The 12,926-nt window shown below is 42.1% G+C and overlaps 1 protein-coding gene across 2 annotated transcripts in view; it reads left to right on the top strand.

Moving 5' to 3' along the window:
* The window catches only part of NDUFA10 (NADH:ubiquinone oxidoreductase subunit A10), a 42,827-nt gene that overhangs the window by 15,635 nt on the left and 14,266 nt on the right, over positions 1-12,926 (top strand). For both annotated transcript variants that reach the window (XM_074144763.1, XM_074144764.1), the window contains exons 8-9: positions 3,243-3,328; positions 10,351-10,459. In XM_074144763.1, the coding sequence (XP_074000864.1) occupies positions 3,243-3,328; positions 10,351-10,459 (195 nt within the window). The remainder of the gene's footprint in view (positions 1-3,242; positions 3,329-10,350; positions 10,460-12,926) is intronic.

Raw genomic sequence — 12,926 nt, 5'->3', positions numbered from 1 at the left:
TTTTAAATCCCTCCAGGGATGGTGCCTCAACCACTTCCCTGGGCAGCCCATTCCAAGGCTTAATAACCCTTTCCATGTAAAAATTCTTCCTAATATCCAATCTGAACCTCCCCTGGCGCAACTTGAGGCCATTTCCTCTTGTCCCATCGCCTGTTCCTTGGGAGAAGAGACCGACCCCCCCCGGCTACACCCTCCTTTCAGGGAGTTGGAGAGAGCGAGAAGGTCTCCCCTCAGCCTCCTTTTCTCCAGGCTGAACACCCCCAGCTCCCTCAGCCTCTCCTCACAAGACTTGTTCTCCAGACCCCTCACCAGCTCCGTTGCCCTTCTCTGGATCCGCTCCAGCACCTCCATGTCTTTTTTGTGGTGAGGGGCCCAAAACTGGACACGGCCCTCGAGGTGGGGCCTCACCAGTGCCCAGTCCAGGGGGACCATCACCTCCCGAGTCCCACTCACCACGCTGTTCCTGATCTAGGCCAGGATGCTGTTGGCCTCCTTGGCCAACATTTACATACTGTTAATTGCAATTCATATTGTAATTAACATTGGTTGTAGTGGCTGAAGGAGTAATAAGTGCTGAAATGAACTTTGTTACGGTGTTTCAGGCTGATTTTACATGAGGATGAAACCGGGAATAGAAAGTTAGATAATGTTTGTTTAAAAAAGCTTTTTTTTTTTTTTTAAACCCTGGATATTAAAAAAAGGATGGGTTAGAAAGGAAGTAACTTAAATACTTAATCAAAATTGTTTCAGTACCTCTGTACTTGTGAATGCTGTTTTTTATTATGTACCGATTTTATTCTGTGTCACCAGCTTGTGTAACCTGGAGGAGACGGTGAAGGCAGGAGCCCGCTGACAGACCAGCAGCCCTGTCCTTTGCCAGCGCAGAAGTGAAAGGCTCCAGAGCCTGTGGGAATTTCTCAGTTGTAGGTCCTCTACGTGGGCTGGGCTCCCTCCTGCAAGCTGTGGTCTGAACTCTGTAGGCTTGTAGCCTGCATTGCTCCTTGTTTCCATCTCTTAAGAAAAAACCTACAAGGAAGGAGTTTGGGGAGAAGTCGGCTGACAGAGCTGCCTGTAGGCGTTTGGTGTCTTTGTTCCCAGAAATGGTGTCAATGAGAACAGTGTCACCTTCAGCTGCCCGCTAGCCCCCACTCAGCTCTTCCAGCAACAGCACTCACCAGATCACTGAAACAAACCTAGAAGTTGTAAGCTGTTAGTATTGACTTAGTTGCAAAGACTAGAGAAAGGGACCTCGTTGTTGCAAACGGTTTTTTCCTAAATGCTACAGTGCTCTGCAGTATATTAAGACGTGATGTCTCCTGGACATCATTACAAGTTGTGCTGCGATCAGGATTAAATCATTCATTTGCTGCTAATCCCCAGGGAGTGCCAGGGCAGTCCTTATAAATTAAGAAACTGCTTTTCTAGCCTGCTCAGGAGTCTCATACCATTGTTAACGAGCTGCTGGGAGAGATCTTCTGGTATGATAGTAAGAGTGTGCAAAGCTAATTTGAATAGAGGTTTCTTTTTCCCCATATCGCATTCTGAGCTCTGCTGAACTCTTATTAGTCCTGTCATCAGCCAGTTTCCAAAGTTTTGCTGTGGAGTAGAGAAGTGGTTGTTTTTGCATAGCTAACGGGAACTATGGTGGAGGCTCAGCTTTTAAATTAATTAATTAAAATAAATACTGGATATTTGAACTAAGTTTCCATATGCCTTTCTTCCTCTTTACATCTTTGAATGCTGATCCTGGGGAGTTGCTACAGCACTTTGGTAGGAAGAAGCAGTTTCTAAACACAATTTTGAAAGCTCTTTTAAATATCTGTAGTGCAGTTTTCTGTAGTGTTTTTTGAAGATTGAAACATCTTTCCATCAACAGGTGAATTTGTCAGCTTTTTTCTTTCTGTGAAAAATAGGTTTCCTATGCTCTCAGCTACAGTATCTGGCTTGCCATCCTTACCTCTTTGTAAGAGATCAAAAAGTGTTAAAGAACATCTAAACTTGCTTGAAGTTTTAAATATGCGTGAGTGATGTCATGTCAGCCGTATTTTTTAAATCTTTATCACCAAAATTAGTCCTTAAGAAAAATAAATGCCTCAAGGAAAGTGATCATGCAGTCATATCTTTAAGCCGTTGTTTCTTACCGAAAGAACATAATACTGATAATAGAGTGGACCTTTTTAGTCAAAAGTACTTTGTAATAGCACTTTTTTATTGCCTTGTAAGTGGTAATAGATGGAGCTGTAACAATCCACTCCTTCCCAAGTTGCTTTAAGGTATTATCTCCACCTCATCGTGCACCTTAAGTGCATCTTCCCATCAGTAGTTCAGGTTTCCTTCAGAACTAGTCAGTCATGTGTGATAACCTCAGACTTGTTAAACAATTACCCAGTGAACCAGCAAAGATCTGTTTTCTGATGGAGCCAGTCTGTAAATGAAGCTCAAACATGGGATTGATAAGTTTGGGGATGCTGGAGGAGTGATTTGCTGACCTGGTGGTACTACTTTGAATGATTCTGGGTGGAGGTGGGAGTCTTTCCTTTCTGCTCAGGGTGCATGCATGGGTAGGTCTTGATGACCAGTCAAACTGGGAGCCTGTGGACTTCTGTCAGTATGGCTACTTCAAGGGTGTTTGAGTTTTCCGGCCTCAAACATGCCTTGATTTCTGTGATGTGAACCAGACCCAGCAACACTGGGAGGCAGTTGCCACAGTTGCTCCTCAGTCTGTATCAGTATGCCACTAAACCATTTTGGGGAAAAAAAAAAACAGGCTTCCTGTGTAGCATGGTGGCTTTTGTTTGCAACAAAAGGTGGTAAAACTTAGACTTATTTCCATTTTCTCCTCCTTTAGAGGTGGGGTTGTACCTTCTTTGCTTCCTTTCAGCCCCAACAGCAGGCTGAGGAAGTGCACCTTGGATCAAATAAGAATTTGAGGCACCTCTTAATCCGATTTATTCCCTGCTGTCCTCTGCACACCAAGGCTGAAAGCAAGAGGAACCTCAGAGCTGGCTCCCACGCATCTGCCCAGTGCTTATGGCAGAGTCACAGCCTCCATAAATGTGGCCTGATATGTTAGTCCTAAACATTTGCATTGTTAATACAGGTTTAGCAGTGAAGCCTTTTTCCTGGGTGACTTGTTTAATAATATATTTTGATTATTTTATTGATTTGGGGGATATGTTCATTGATTTTTGGATGTTCTGATCAGACCACCTCTTAATGTGATTTTTGTCTTCCAATTCCAGGTAGTGGAAGATATTGAGTACCTGAAGTTTGACAAGGGGCCATGGCTGGAGCAGGATGATGTTTCTTTCCATCATTTGAGACTTTAGTAAGTATCATCTCTTCCACTAACTGACCATTACTTAGCATCAGATCTCAGATGGTTAAAGCCTTGACTTTTTTAATATATGTTTATATTTGCACTCTGACTTGGTTGGGGTTTTCTTTGTCAGTAATACCAGACTTTGGTAATATTGGTGCTTGGCACTAATACAGCGTGGTGTTTTGCTGCTGCTAATTAATGATTAGACAAGAGACTCCAGACAAATAGATTCCATTCCATTAATGAAGCTCAAGAACTCTCCAGATACTTCCTAAGTGCTGTGACCTGTGGCTCTTGCTTTTGGGTATGTATTTTTGTGAGCTCTTCTGTTCCTGGGTGATCACAAAAAAACATTTTATTTTAAAACAGAGGATTTATGGAGTTGGCCTGATGGTTTCTCTGCTGCACTGGCAGCATGATATCCTTCAGCAAAGCTTGTTGACAGAGTGACCTTATAGCAAGTTTTGTATATGGTGCTGTTTAGATTGGCTGTTTAGAGTGTTTTTTTCTAAAACAGGAATAGTTTCTTACGCTGTCTGCTTTCAAATATCTTTCCAGAGTCAAGAAGCTGGCTGAACAGAGTGTAGGCGAGGAAAAGGAAACAGGCGAACTTGGGTGGCTGCTCAAAAAGTCCTTTTTTCCTACTTTCTCCGGACTCCCAGTAAATAATCCTAGATAGAAGCTTTAATCCTAATTCACAGAATGAAGTATTGCAGTTTTGTCATTCATTCTCTAAAACAACAAGGGTGATTGTAAACGATAACAATCTAAGGCTGTTTTTGTTGTTTTGCTCCTAAAGATCCTTGTATATCTAATTGATTATGAAGAGATCAAGCTCAGATAGTGGAAAGTGCCTTGCTGGAATAGAATCAAATTTGATTATAATAATTCATTGCAAGTACTTCGTGTTTATCTATCCTCCCACTCAGCTGTGGAGTGCTACTGGTGGGGCTGCAGGTATTCCCAGAGCAATGCTGAAAAGAGGTAGTCTTCCAGACTCCAAAAGATATGACCCCAAACCATTGATGTGTATGGAAAGTGAGATCAGACCTACACTTCTAAATGTGTTACAGATGAAGAATCAGGAGTGCCGCTCTGAAGTCCTGTCGATGAACAAAGTGTTCTCTGGATATCCCCTTAGAAAGAATATATGTACACTTATAAAACTGTTAATAGGGATAACCTTGCACTGAAGTGAGACAAGCTTCCCATTTTGCTAGAACATCATCTTTAGGGTGGATATGCAGGAAGTAAGTGCAGTTTAGTTACTGCATTTAAAAAAAAAATTAAGAATTATATTCATGTCATATTAATTTCAGTTTATCTCACAGGTTAATAGAAACTGAGGTTTTCTATAATTGAATATCTGGTTTGTTTTGCAGGCTTCTGGTATTCTTTGCCTCTCAGTCTTCTGTGGTGTTACTTCAAATGCCTCCTAAAATTAGATATAGTGTTTCTTTTCTATGGCCCTTCTATCAAGGGGTGAAGATAGATCCCAGAAGAGCAGTGTTGCATGGTGTTTAAGAAACAAGTTGATTTGGGTGCCCTTTATGTATCTAAGAGGAGGTTTGTTCATGTATTAATTAAAAGATAGCATCTGGTGACTTAGACCCTGCAAGGTTCTTGTCATTGTAGATAATACACAATTATTTCTTTTATTGGCAGCATGTTTCAAGATTTTACAATGGAACAAACTGCTAATTTAAATGTTATGGTTTGAGTTTTACTGTTTCCCCTTGCCTTCAGAGTAGCATTGTCAAGTTAGCATTTGTATTTGGACAGATGATGAATGTGCTCGGTGTTCGCTTAGAGTCTTCCTTTGGTGCTGGGGTGTTCGGGCATTGTTCAAATGTGGAACGACAGATCCCGTGCCAATTTTGTACTCCTGCCTTGCTCAGCTGAATGAGGAAATCCTGGGCAATATGTTGGGCAGCCTGGGAAGAACACCTTTATAACTTCGTATAAAAACATGTAGATTTGGACATCATCTTTTCTCATGTTAAATCCCTAAGTACAGGACAGAGATGAGTCTCCCTTCACAGCTTGCACAGACTTCACTCATGAAAACGTGTCAGGCCCAGGGCCAGCCAGAGGATGAATGTGTAAGGACCAGACAAACACCGCAGGGAGTCTGCTGCACATCTTCAGTGTTGGAATTGCTTCCCAGAGCATCAAATGCCAAACTCGGGTGCTAGTTAATGAATGTTAAAGCTGATGCTTTTCTCACCTTTTCCAGTGTCCAAGCAGAAAACAGCTTGTGGTACCCAGCCTTCTGCAGATTTGCAGGTGTCTCATGCCTATGTCAATTTTTCCTTTTGGAAAGAGTGGGTTTTTTAGTGTGTTCCTGGTGGGCTGCCTGTTCCATATGCTGGCACATGCTGCCCTCTCGTGTGTTTCTGGAAAGCTGCAGCAGGTATTTGTATTTCCATCTGCAATTGCTTCCTTTAACCTCCCAGCATTTTGCACAACCCACTTGTTCTGACCTGGGCTATTTCAGCTGTGATGCTGAGAGGGGCACTGCGGCAGAGTGTTGTGGTCATAACCCCATTCCAGTGCTGGCTTGGATGTTGGCAGTTCTACCTCTTGCACCTTCAGTTTGTGCCAGCATGCCTGGGGGAAGGCGATGGATGCGTAGGGACGAGGATAACTTTTCCATTGCATGTATATAGAGTCTAATGCAAAGAAATACCCTGATTACTTTGGTAATGTAAATGAGTAAGTTAATCAAACCAGTGAGCCGCACCCAAATAAAATCAGTTGCATACTGATACTTTTATCTCCCTGCCTTGCCCTCAAGTATTCTCTCCCTTGCCCTAATAGAGAGTAGTGTCCTTGTGGGATTGAGGCATGTCTTGGTAGAAGGTTAAAAACATATATATTTGTGTGTATGTAACCTGGAGGGATCTCCCAGAGGATACTCTCCACATCTTTCCTTCCTCTCCAAGCACTGTGTCCAACAGAAACCATCCTGCTGGCTTTTTGAAATGTCTCAGGGAGTTCCTATGTTGCCACTATACTGTCTCAAGTATGTTTTTATCTGTGCCCTTCCCGGTGAGATTGTGTGATTGTCTTTATTTTGCATGCATTGCAAAATAAATACTGTTTTGGAAAGAAGAGCTGTAGTTTGTGTAAAGTTGCCTGTGTTACTTTACCAGCTGGTGAGGCATTGGACTTGTTTCGTTAGACAAGTCCGTGTTTAAATCTGTTACACCCCTGCAGCTCCTTCAGAATTTGCTATAGTGAACGTATTTTGTGTGGACAGATCTTTGGCTTGTTTCAGCCACCACTAATTTAATTTAAAAAAAGATAGGTGTTAGCATTTGTTTTATCTTGATGAAAAGAGGATCGCTTTTTATTTGGAAACAATCTAGCCATGAAAGATTTTTCTATGCTAATCTGTTCAGTTTTGTTCATTAATAACTTAGTGTGCCTCAAACCCTGTTGTAGTAAATCCTCCAGTATTGTATTTGGCAGGACATCAGACATGTATTTTGAGGTGGTTACTGATGGACCTTGTATGTGCAGTAACTGGTAATTTTGAAGTTTTCTTAACATTTGTGTAGCTCCTTGGAGCTATCGCTAACCCTGGAGCTTGGCTCCTATTTCCTTTCTGGTCATTTTGCTCAGATTAAATGAAGTGTTGCAATGAGGAGTGACCCTTCATCTCTGTTTTGCAGTGTAATCAGGCATGCTTAGCAAAGGGAAGAAGTGTCCATGTTTGAAGGTCTGTCTTGTCTGATTTCAAATAGCAGGACTAGAAGTACTTGCAAGAGGTGTTTCGTACTTGGCTTTGAAACTTTGTTGTGGAGACTCCAAAATCTCATAAACTGTTAATTGTAAACCTTCTGGCACTATTAGAAACTGCTTCCTTTAGCACCGTACCTCTCTCTTGCTTCAATTGAAACAGTTCATTGTAATTTCCTCTTTGCAGTGGCTTTTTATAAATTTGAAGAGCTGCTGTTGCACCTTCTCACTTTCTCTTGCAGACTTGCTTTTCTTGGAAAGCTCTTTTTTTTTCTTTTCTTTCTTGGTGTTTATTCTGAGTGTTTGTTGTTCAACTTGGCCATGGCATACTTGTCCTGCCTAACCAAATGGTAGAGTCCGAGTCCCTTTGGCAGAAGGAGGTCTCTACGTCGTTGCCCTGCATTTGCTAAGTTCTGGAGAAAATGAGCAAGGAAGAAATAACAGGCAAGGAAAGACAGGTGGGGGACACAACCTACGGCTGTCCTGTGCGCCCGCTGAAAGTGCAGGAGCAGAGGAGATCAGTAAGAGCTGGATGCAGGAACCATCAAACCATCAATCCCACCCAGTTCAATGTGCCCATGGCATGACTCAGGAGCATTTTTCCCTTCCCCTTCTCTTACAAGCGTGGGCAAAATGGTGAGCATACCACACACGTGCTGGCCCACTGGCACGTGTTGTACCCTGCCCACAGGAGGCAGGAAAGCTGGCCGCAGCAGGGCTTGAGGAGCCCCATCCGAGGTAATGAGGGTGTGAATAGCAGGGGAATGCCACCCGCTTGCTCAGATTCAAACCTGAAACGCAATAACCACCTTGGTGAGAAGCTGGTTTCAAGGGGTACGAGAAAATCTTCTGGTTTCCAGTGGGATCCACCTGCTATTTCTCAATTTACTTTCATGTAAAAGTGCAGAATTTAACTTGATATGCTTTTGTGTCGCTGGCTCCAAGCCGCTTAGACCAGTGAATGCTTTTAGGTAGTAAGTGTGGTTTTCTAATACTGTGTATTGTCACTTCAATTTTTGTGACTGTGCCAACATCAGTTGTTGCGAAATCATGGCACAGGCTATGCAAACTGGGGGGTTTGGTTGGTTGACTGTTTTACTTTTTCTTTTTTTTTTTTTTCCCAACCAGCATACTTCCTTTACCTGACCTTGCACCTTTAGGAAATCTGTTCATAGGACTTTCTAATGTTCATTGTGTTAGGCAATCTGGTCGCTTTGTTTTATACGGGGGGGGGGGGGGGAAAGCTAGGGTCTGGGGAACAGAAGTTCTAGAAAGTATATCCAGCTGACAGAAGAGTTGCACTAACTTCAGGACAGCTTGTAATACCTGTGTGTCACCAGCTTTCTGCAGGTTCCCTCTAAAACTTGCGTATCCTTGTTGTAAGCTGCCTGTAAAGGAAGTGGGTCTCCCTCCTCTGGACAGAGATAGGAACGTGTCGGTCCTAATTCCTCAGAACCTGCTTATGCATGATGTGCTGGACATAATGCATGGAGCAGGTGTGTAATAGGTGCTTTTAGAGAAGAGACGAGCTACCCACCACTGTAACATACTTACTAGTGTGATTCCTGTGTAGCAATTGGAAGAGCTCTAGCTAATAGGATTATGGACGGTTGCAACAATAGCGAGCTAAAATTTCATGTTCCTGCAATTTTGGGACCATTCAGTCGTTTACCTGCTCAGTTAAGTTTGAAATGTCATGTAATCTTATGGGCAGGTAAGGCATGCTCTGGGAAAGTTCTGCTACTGCATGATGAGAGCTGTTTAAAGAAAACATGGTTAAGTGCCATAAAATAATCAATAGTGATAATTTTATGCTGGGGGAGAGAGAAAACTAAGGAAACATCAAAGGTACCTTTAAATGCTTCCTTCTGAGCAGTGAATTAGTTCTGACAAGTGAGTGTGGTTTTGTGGTTAAAGATGTTGTTGTGGCAGGTGTCTCTGGGTGGTGCTTTTAGGATTCAAAGTTATTTCTTAAGGTGCAGAGCAGACCTGAAGCTGGAGAAGCCGTCTTTGGTTGCATGATATTTGAATTTTTTTGTTGTGCAGTGGTTTCTTTGGAGGCAGTTGTTGTGGGAGCACAGAAGTTTTAAGAGCAGCAGGTTTTCCATCTTGGCTACTAACTAAAATGAATTGTGCCTGGGAATTGTCTTCTACAATTGCCATTTGGCTGAGATTCATGGAGGAATGAATTAACTGCAACTAGTTGTCCCATCTCAACTTTTCCTAGGTTATTGGGTTTCATTACTAATTTGTCCGTAGTAAGATAATTTACAGTGTGCATGTTAGGATACATTAGCAGACTAATTTACTTGTTGAAATGCAACTGTTCAGTACTGTAAGGAAAAGTCCAAAAATTTGTTATTTAGGGGGAAAAAAAACTGTTTAAAGATTATTAACTTTGCTTTGCTCAGGGTATATACTTTACAAATATTTAAATACACATAAAGAAATGCAGTTCACTGAAAGCAACACAATTTGCAGAGTTTCAAGTGTTGAATTTAGAATTTGGTCACTGTCAACTGCAAATGGATGTATTTTTCCCCAACTACATACAGGTGGCACTGTTGGTCTATGCATAATACCAGTATGCAGGAGGTGGCTTTCTAGCAGTTTCTCAGATGTTTAAGTTTGGGGTATTTGAAAGTGCTGGCGTCATGCAGTGTGGATTTTTGGTGGATCTTGAGATCTGTTCTTTCAGGTGCTGCAGCAAGTGTCCCCTGTTTACCCCCAGGCAGGATCCTAGAGGCACTGTCTGCTTCCAAACCCTATGACTGCCTCAGTGTTGATCCATTTAGGATGGGAATTTGGGGAAGAGCACCACCTTACTTTACTCCTTGTGAGGGTTCATTTGTGAAAACTAATTGAGCAGGAGGCAATTAAATGAAGTTGATGTTGCAAGATAGTGTGTGGGATTCAATAAAACCACTGGTTCTACCTTGTTTGTATAGGGAAGCAAAAAGCTAGAGATGCCTTATGGAGAAGGCTCCCAGGAATGACAGACCGTCTCCAGGCAGGAAAACCCTGGGGGAGGGAATGGAGAAATAGAGAGAAGTTGGAGCAGGAACAAGCTGGAGGCAAGAGCGAGGCAGGGGGAAACATGGTAGCTGTGTGAGGATGAGTACTTAATTCATCATAACTGGAAAATAGCCAAAACCTGTGGAAGTATTATTTAACAGAAAAGCATTTCTTTAATATTTGGTCAAACTCAGAATTGACATTTTTGTCTTTGGGGCAGGATGTGGACTAACTGTTCCTTCTTCTTTCTCTTATTTTTCTCCCCCCAGTGTTCAGGACAAAGATGGAGTGCTGGATCCTGTAGCCATCCCTCGCTTCATTCCCGAAATCACAATTGGGGGCAACGAGTATGATAAAATCTATTACGAGTATCGATCGGTAAGTAATATTGGAAGGGGAGCAGTTATATGATAGCCAGGCAACTGTCCCTGCCAAAGTGTAAGTGTGTTTCTAAGGGTCCTGTGCACACTCTGGATGTCAAATCTCATGCACAGGGATACGCATTTCTAAGTAAATAAGATCCCCAGATCTCGACCTGTTTTGAAGTCTAGCTTCCCCACAAGGGGAATAATGAAGCAAATGGTTTGTTTCGTAAGCTGATTTTCTTTTTTGATCTTTAGATGTGGACTAAAGGATAAATGGTTTTCATTTGTTTTTGTTTCTCCTGCCCCGATTAGTCTCTGACCTCTGAAATCTAAAATAATCCTTTGAGTCAAACAAGAAAATTGGAAACCCATGGTGACTTCTGTAAAGAAGACCGCTTATAAAACGCTGAGGGAGGGGGTGATTTTTCTGGGGTAGGCTGAGGAGGTACAAATGTTACATTGCTTCTCAAAACTGTTGTTGCTTTAATTAGCGTGTTTCTGTATGCAGGCACACATCCAAAGCCTGTTGTGGCCCAGTGCTCTCTTACACCTCACACAGGCTCCCACACGGTGTTTTAATTAGCTGCTTGCCTTTCTGGTTCTAGAGAAAAACGGCTTCCAATTGACTTAGCACTCTGCCCTGTTGCTTATTGTTATTTAACTGGCATGGGGTCCTCTTATACCATGCGGTGTTTTCCTAAGGCCCAGGTATTACAAATCTCATTAGAGAAATTGTGGACTTGATGGCAATTAGTACTGATGAGAAAAACTCAAGTTACAGGTGATGTTATATTTTCAAGTTGGGTTGAAAACTCTGCCACCATGACGTAGTTGTTTTGTTGTTTTTCTGTTGTTTTTTTTTTTTTTAAGCAATCACTGAATACAAAGAAAGGTCTATATAAATTGTAAACCATGTTACTTACAGTCAGAACACTATCATTTTTTCTCATCCTGTTAGTATACAATCTCTTACTGAAATTAAAATGTAAGATGCAAGTTTATGGACTTGTTTGGAAACTCTGAATTACCAATGTTTTCTTTTTGAATAGTCAGTTCAGAAGTCACTGTGATTATTCACCATAATTTGTTCCTCCTCAGCTAACTGTGTGGTGGAGAGGCTCCTGGGTTCCCACTCTTCTGCCTCATTTGAGATGTAGTCTCTCCAGCTTGTAAAAGGGGCTAAAGATAAAGGTTAACGCAACAGAAAGCATCTCGGTACTCCTTGAGGTTGTCTAATGGGTTTGAAAACTGGGTCCATCTGAGAAATTGCTATCAGGATTTTGTGCTTCTTGGTATCGCTTCATTTTTAAGTCCAAAACTTCCAGCTCAGACTGAGGATTTTTGGAGTCCTTCACTCCAAGAGGCATCTGTGCCTGTGCAGCACATATCTCAGAATGTTCTGCTGCATGACTTGTCACCAGCACGCAACATCCATCTGTACTGACAGTGCCTTTCTTCCCAAAGATGATAGGGTTTTTCGGCTGAAATGTTGCTTTGCAGTGGAGCTGGGAATTATTGAGGCTGCCTGACACACAGCTAGACGTGACCTTGGTGCTGCGTGCTAAGAACCAGGTGTAATACTTCTGAAAACCTTTTTTTCCTCTAACTGTAGAACAGCACATTCCTCTTTGTGATGGCAAGAAACTGAGAATCTCCTGGCTTATCAAACAGCTGGCTTCCAGGAAAAATTGCGGCTTGCCTTGTAGCAAAAGGATGCTTGGGAGTAGGAATATGAATACCTGGGAAGGAAAGCTCAGTCTTTCGATTGCTCTGCTTGATGCCAATTAGTTGACAGCAGAAGCTGAGCACTGTCAGTGCAAAAAAAAAAAATTGCCAAAATTTAATCTCCCATCTGCAGGCATGCTTTCAGGCCCTGATTCAAGGAAGTACTGTGGAAAGTGCTAATATCCTTTGGAATAAGGAGGAGTTGTACATTTCATGAAGCATTCTCTTAAATTCGAGCAGTACTAGCTACTCTTTTTCTCTCTTCTGAATGCTTAGACTCTTGTAATCCTTCAGGGATGGGGGGGCTTTATAGCAATTATTGCACAACGCAAAAGATGCTGAATTTTCCTCCTTCCTGTAAGCTGCTGGAAAGGGAAGCACAAAGCTAACCCCCCACACCATTTTATTTAAGAATGCAGTTCTTTGTATTGAAACTTTGAAGATCTGTGGTTTTGTCTCCAAGTTTGTTTAGCGAATGGACGTGCGAATTTCTTTGTAGGCAATGCTTATATTTAGAGGTGATACCAGCATGAGACCGACCAGTGGAGGCAGAAAAAGCAGGTAAACTTCTAGAGGTACAAATCTTGGCTACAAGGTTGCAGGGTCTAACAAGAGGGAATAGTAAACCCTTGCCTTGCCTGTGTTTATGCAGGAATGGGTATAGCTGTGCTACTGCTTCTGCATTTGAAGACAAAGATTTTAGGCTCACATGACTTCTAAGTAAACACCTAATTATGGTATAATTACAGAACTTT

This window comes from Numenius arquata, chromosome 3 (genome assembly GCF_964106895.1).
Source record: "Numenius arquata chromosome 3, bNumArq3.hap1.1, whole genome shotgun sequence".
Lineage (NCBI taxonomy): Eukaryota > Metazoa > Chordata > Aves > Charadriiformes > Scolopacidae > Numenius > Numenius arquata.
The sequence above is the reverse complement of the archived record's forward strand: the minus strand, read 5'-3'. Positions and strand labels throughout refer to the sequence as shown.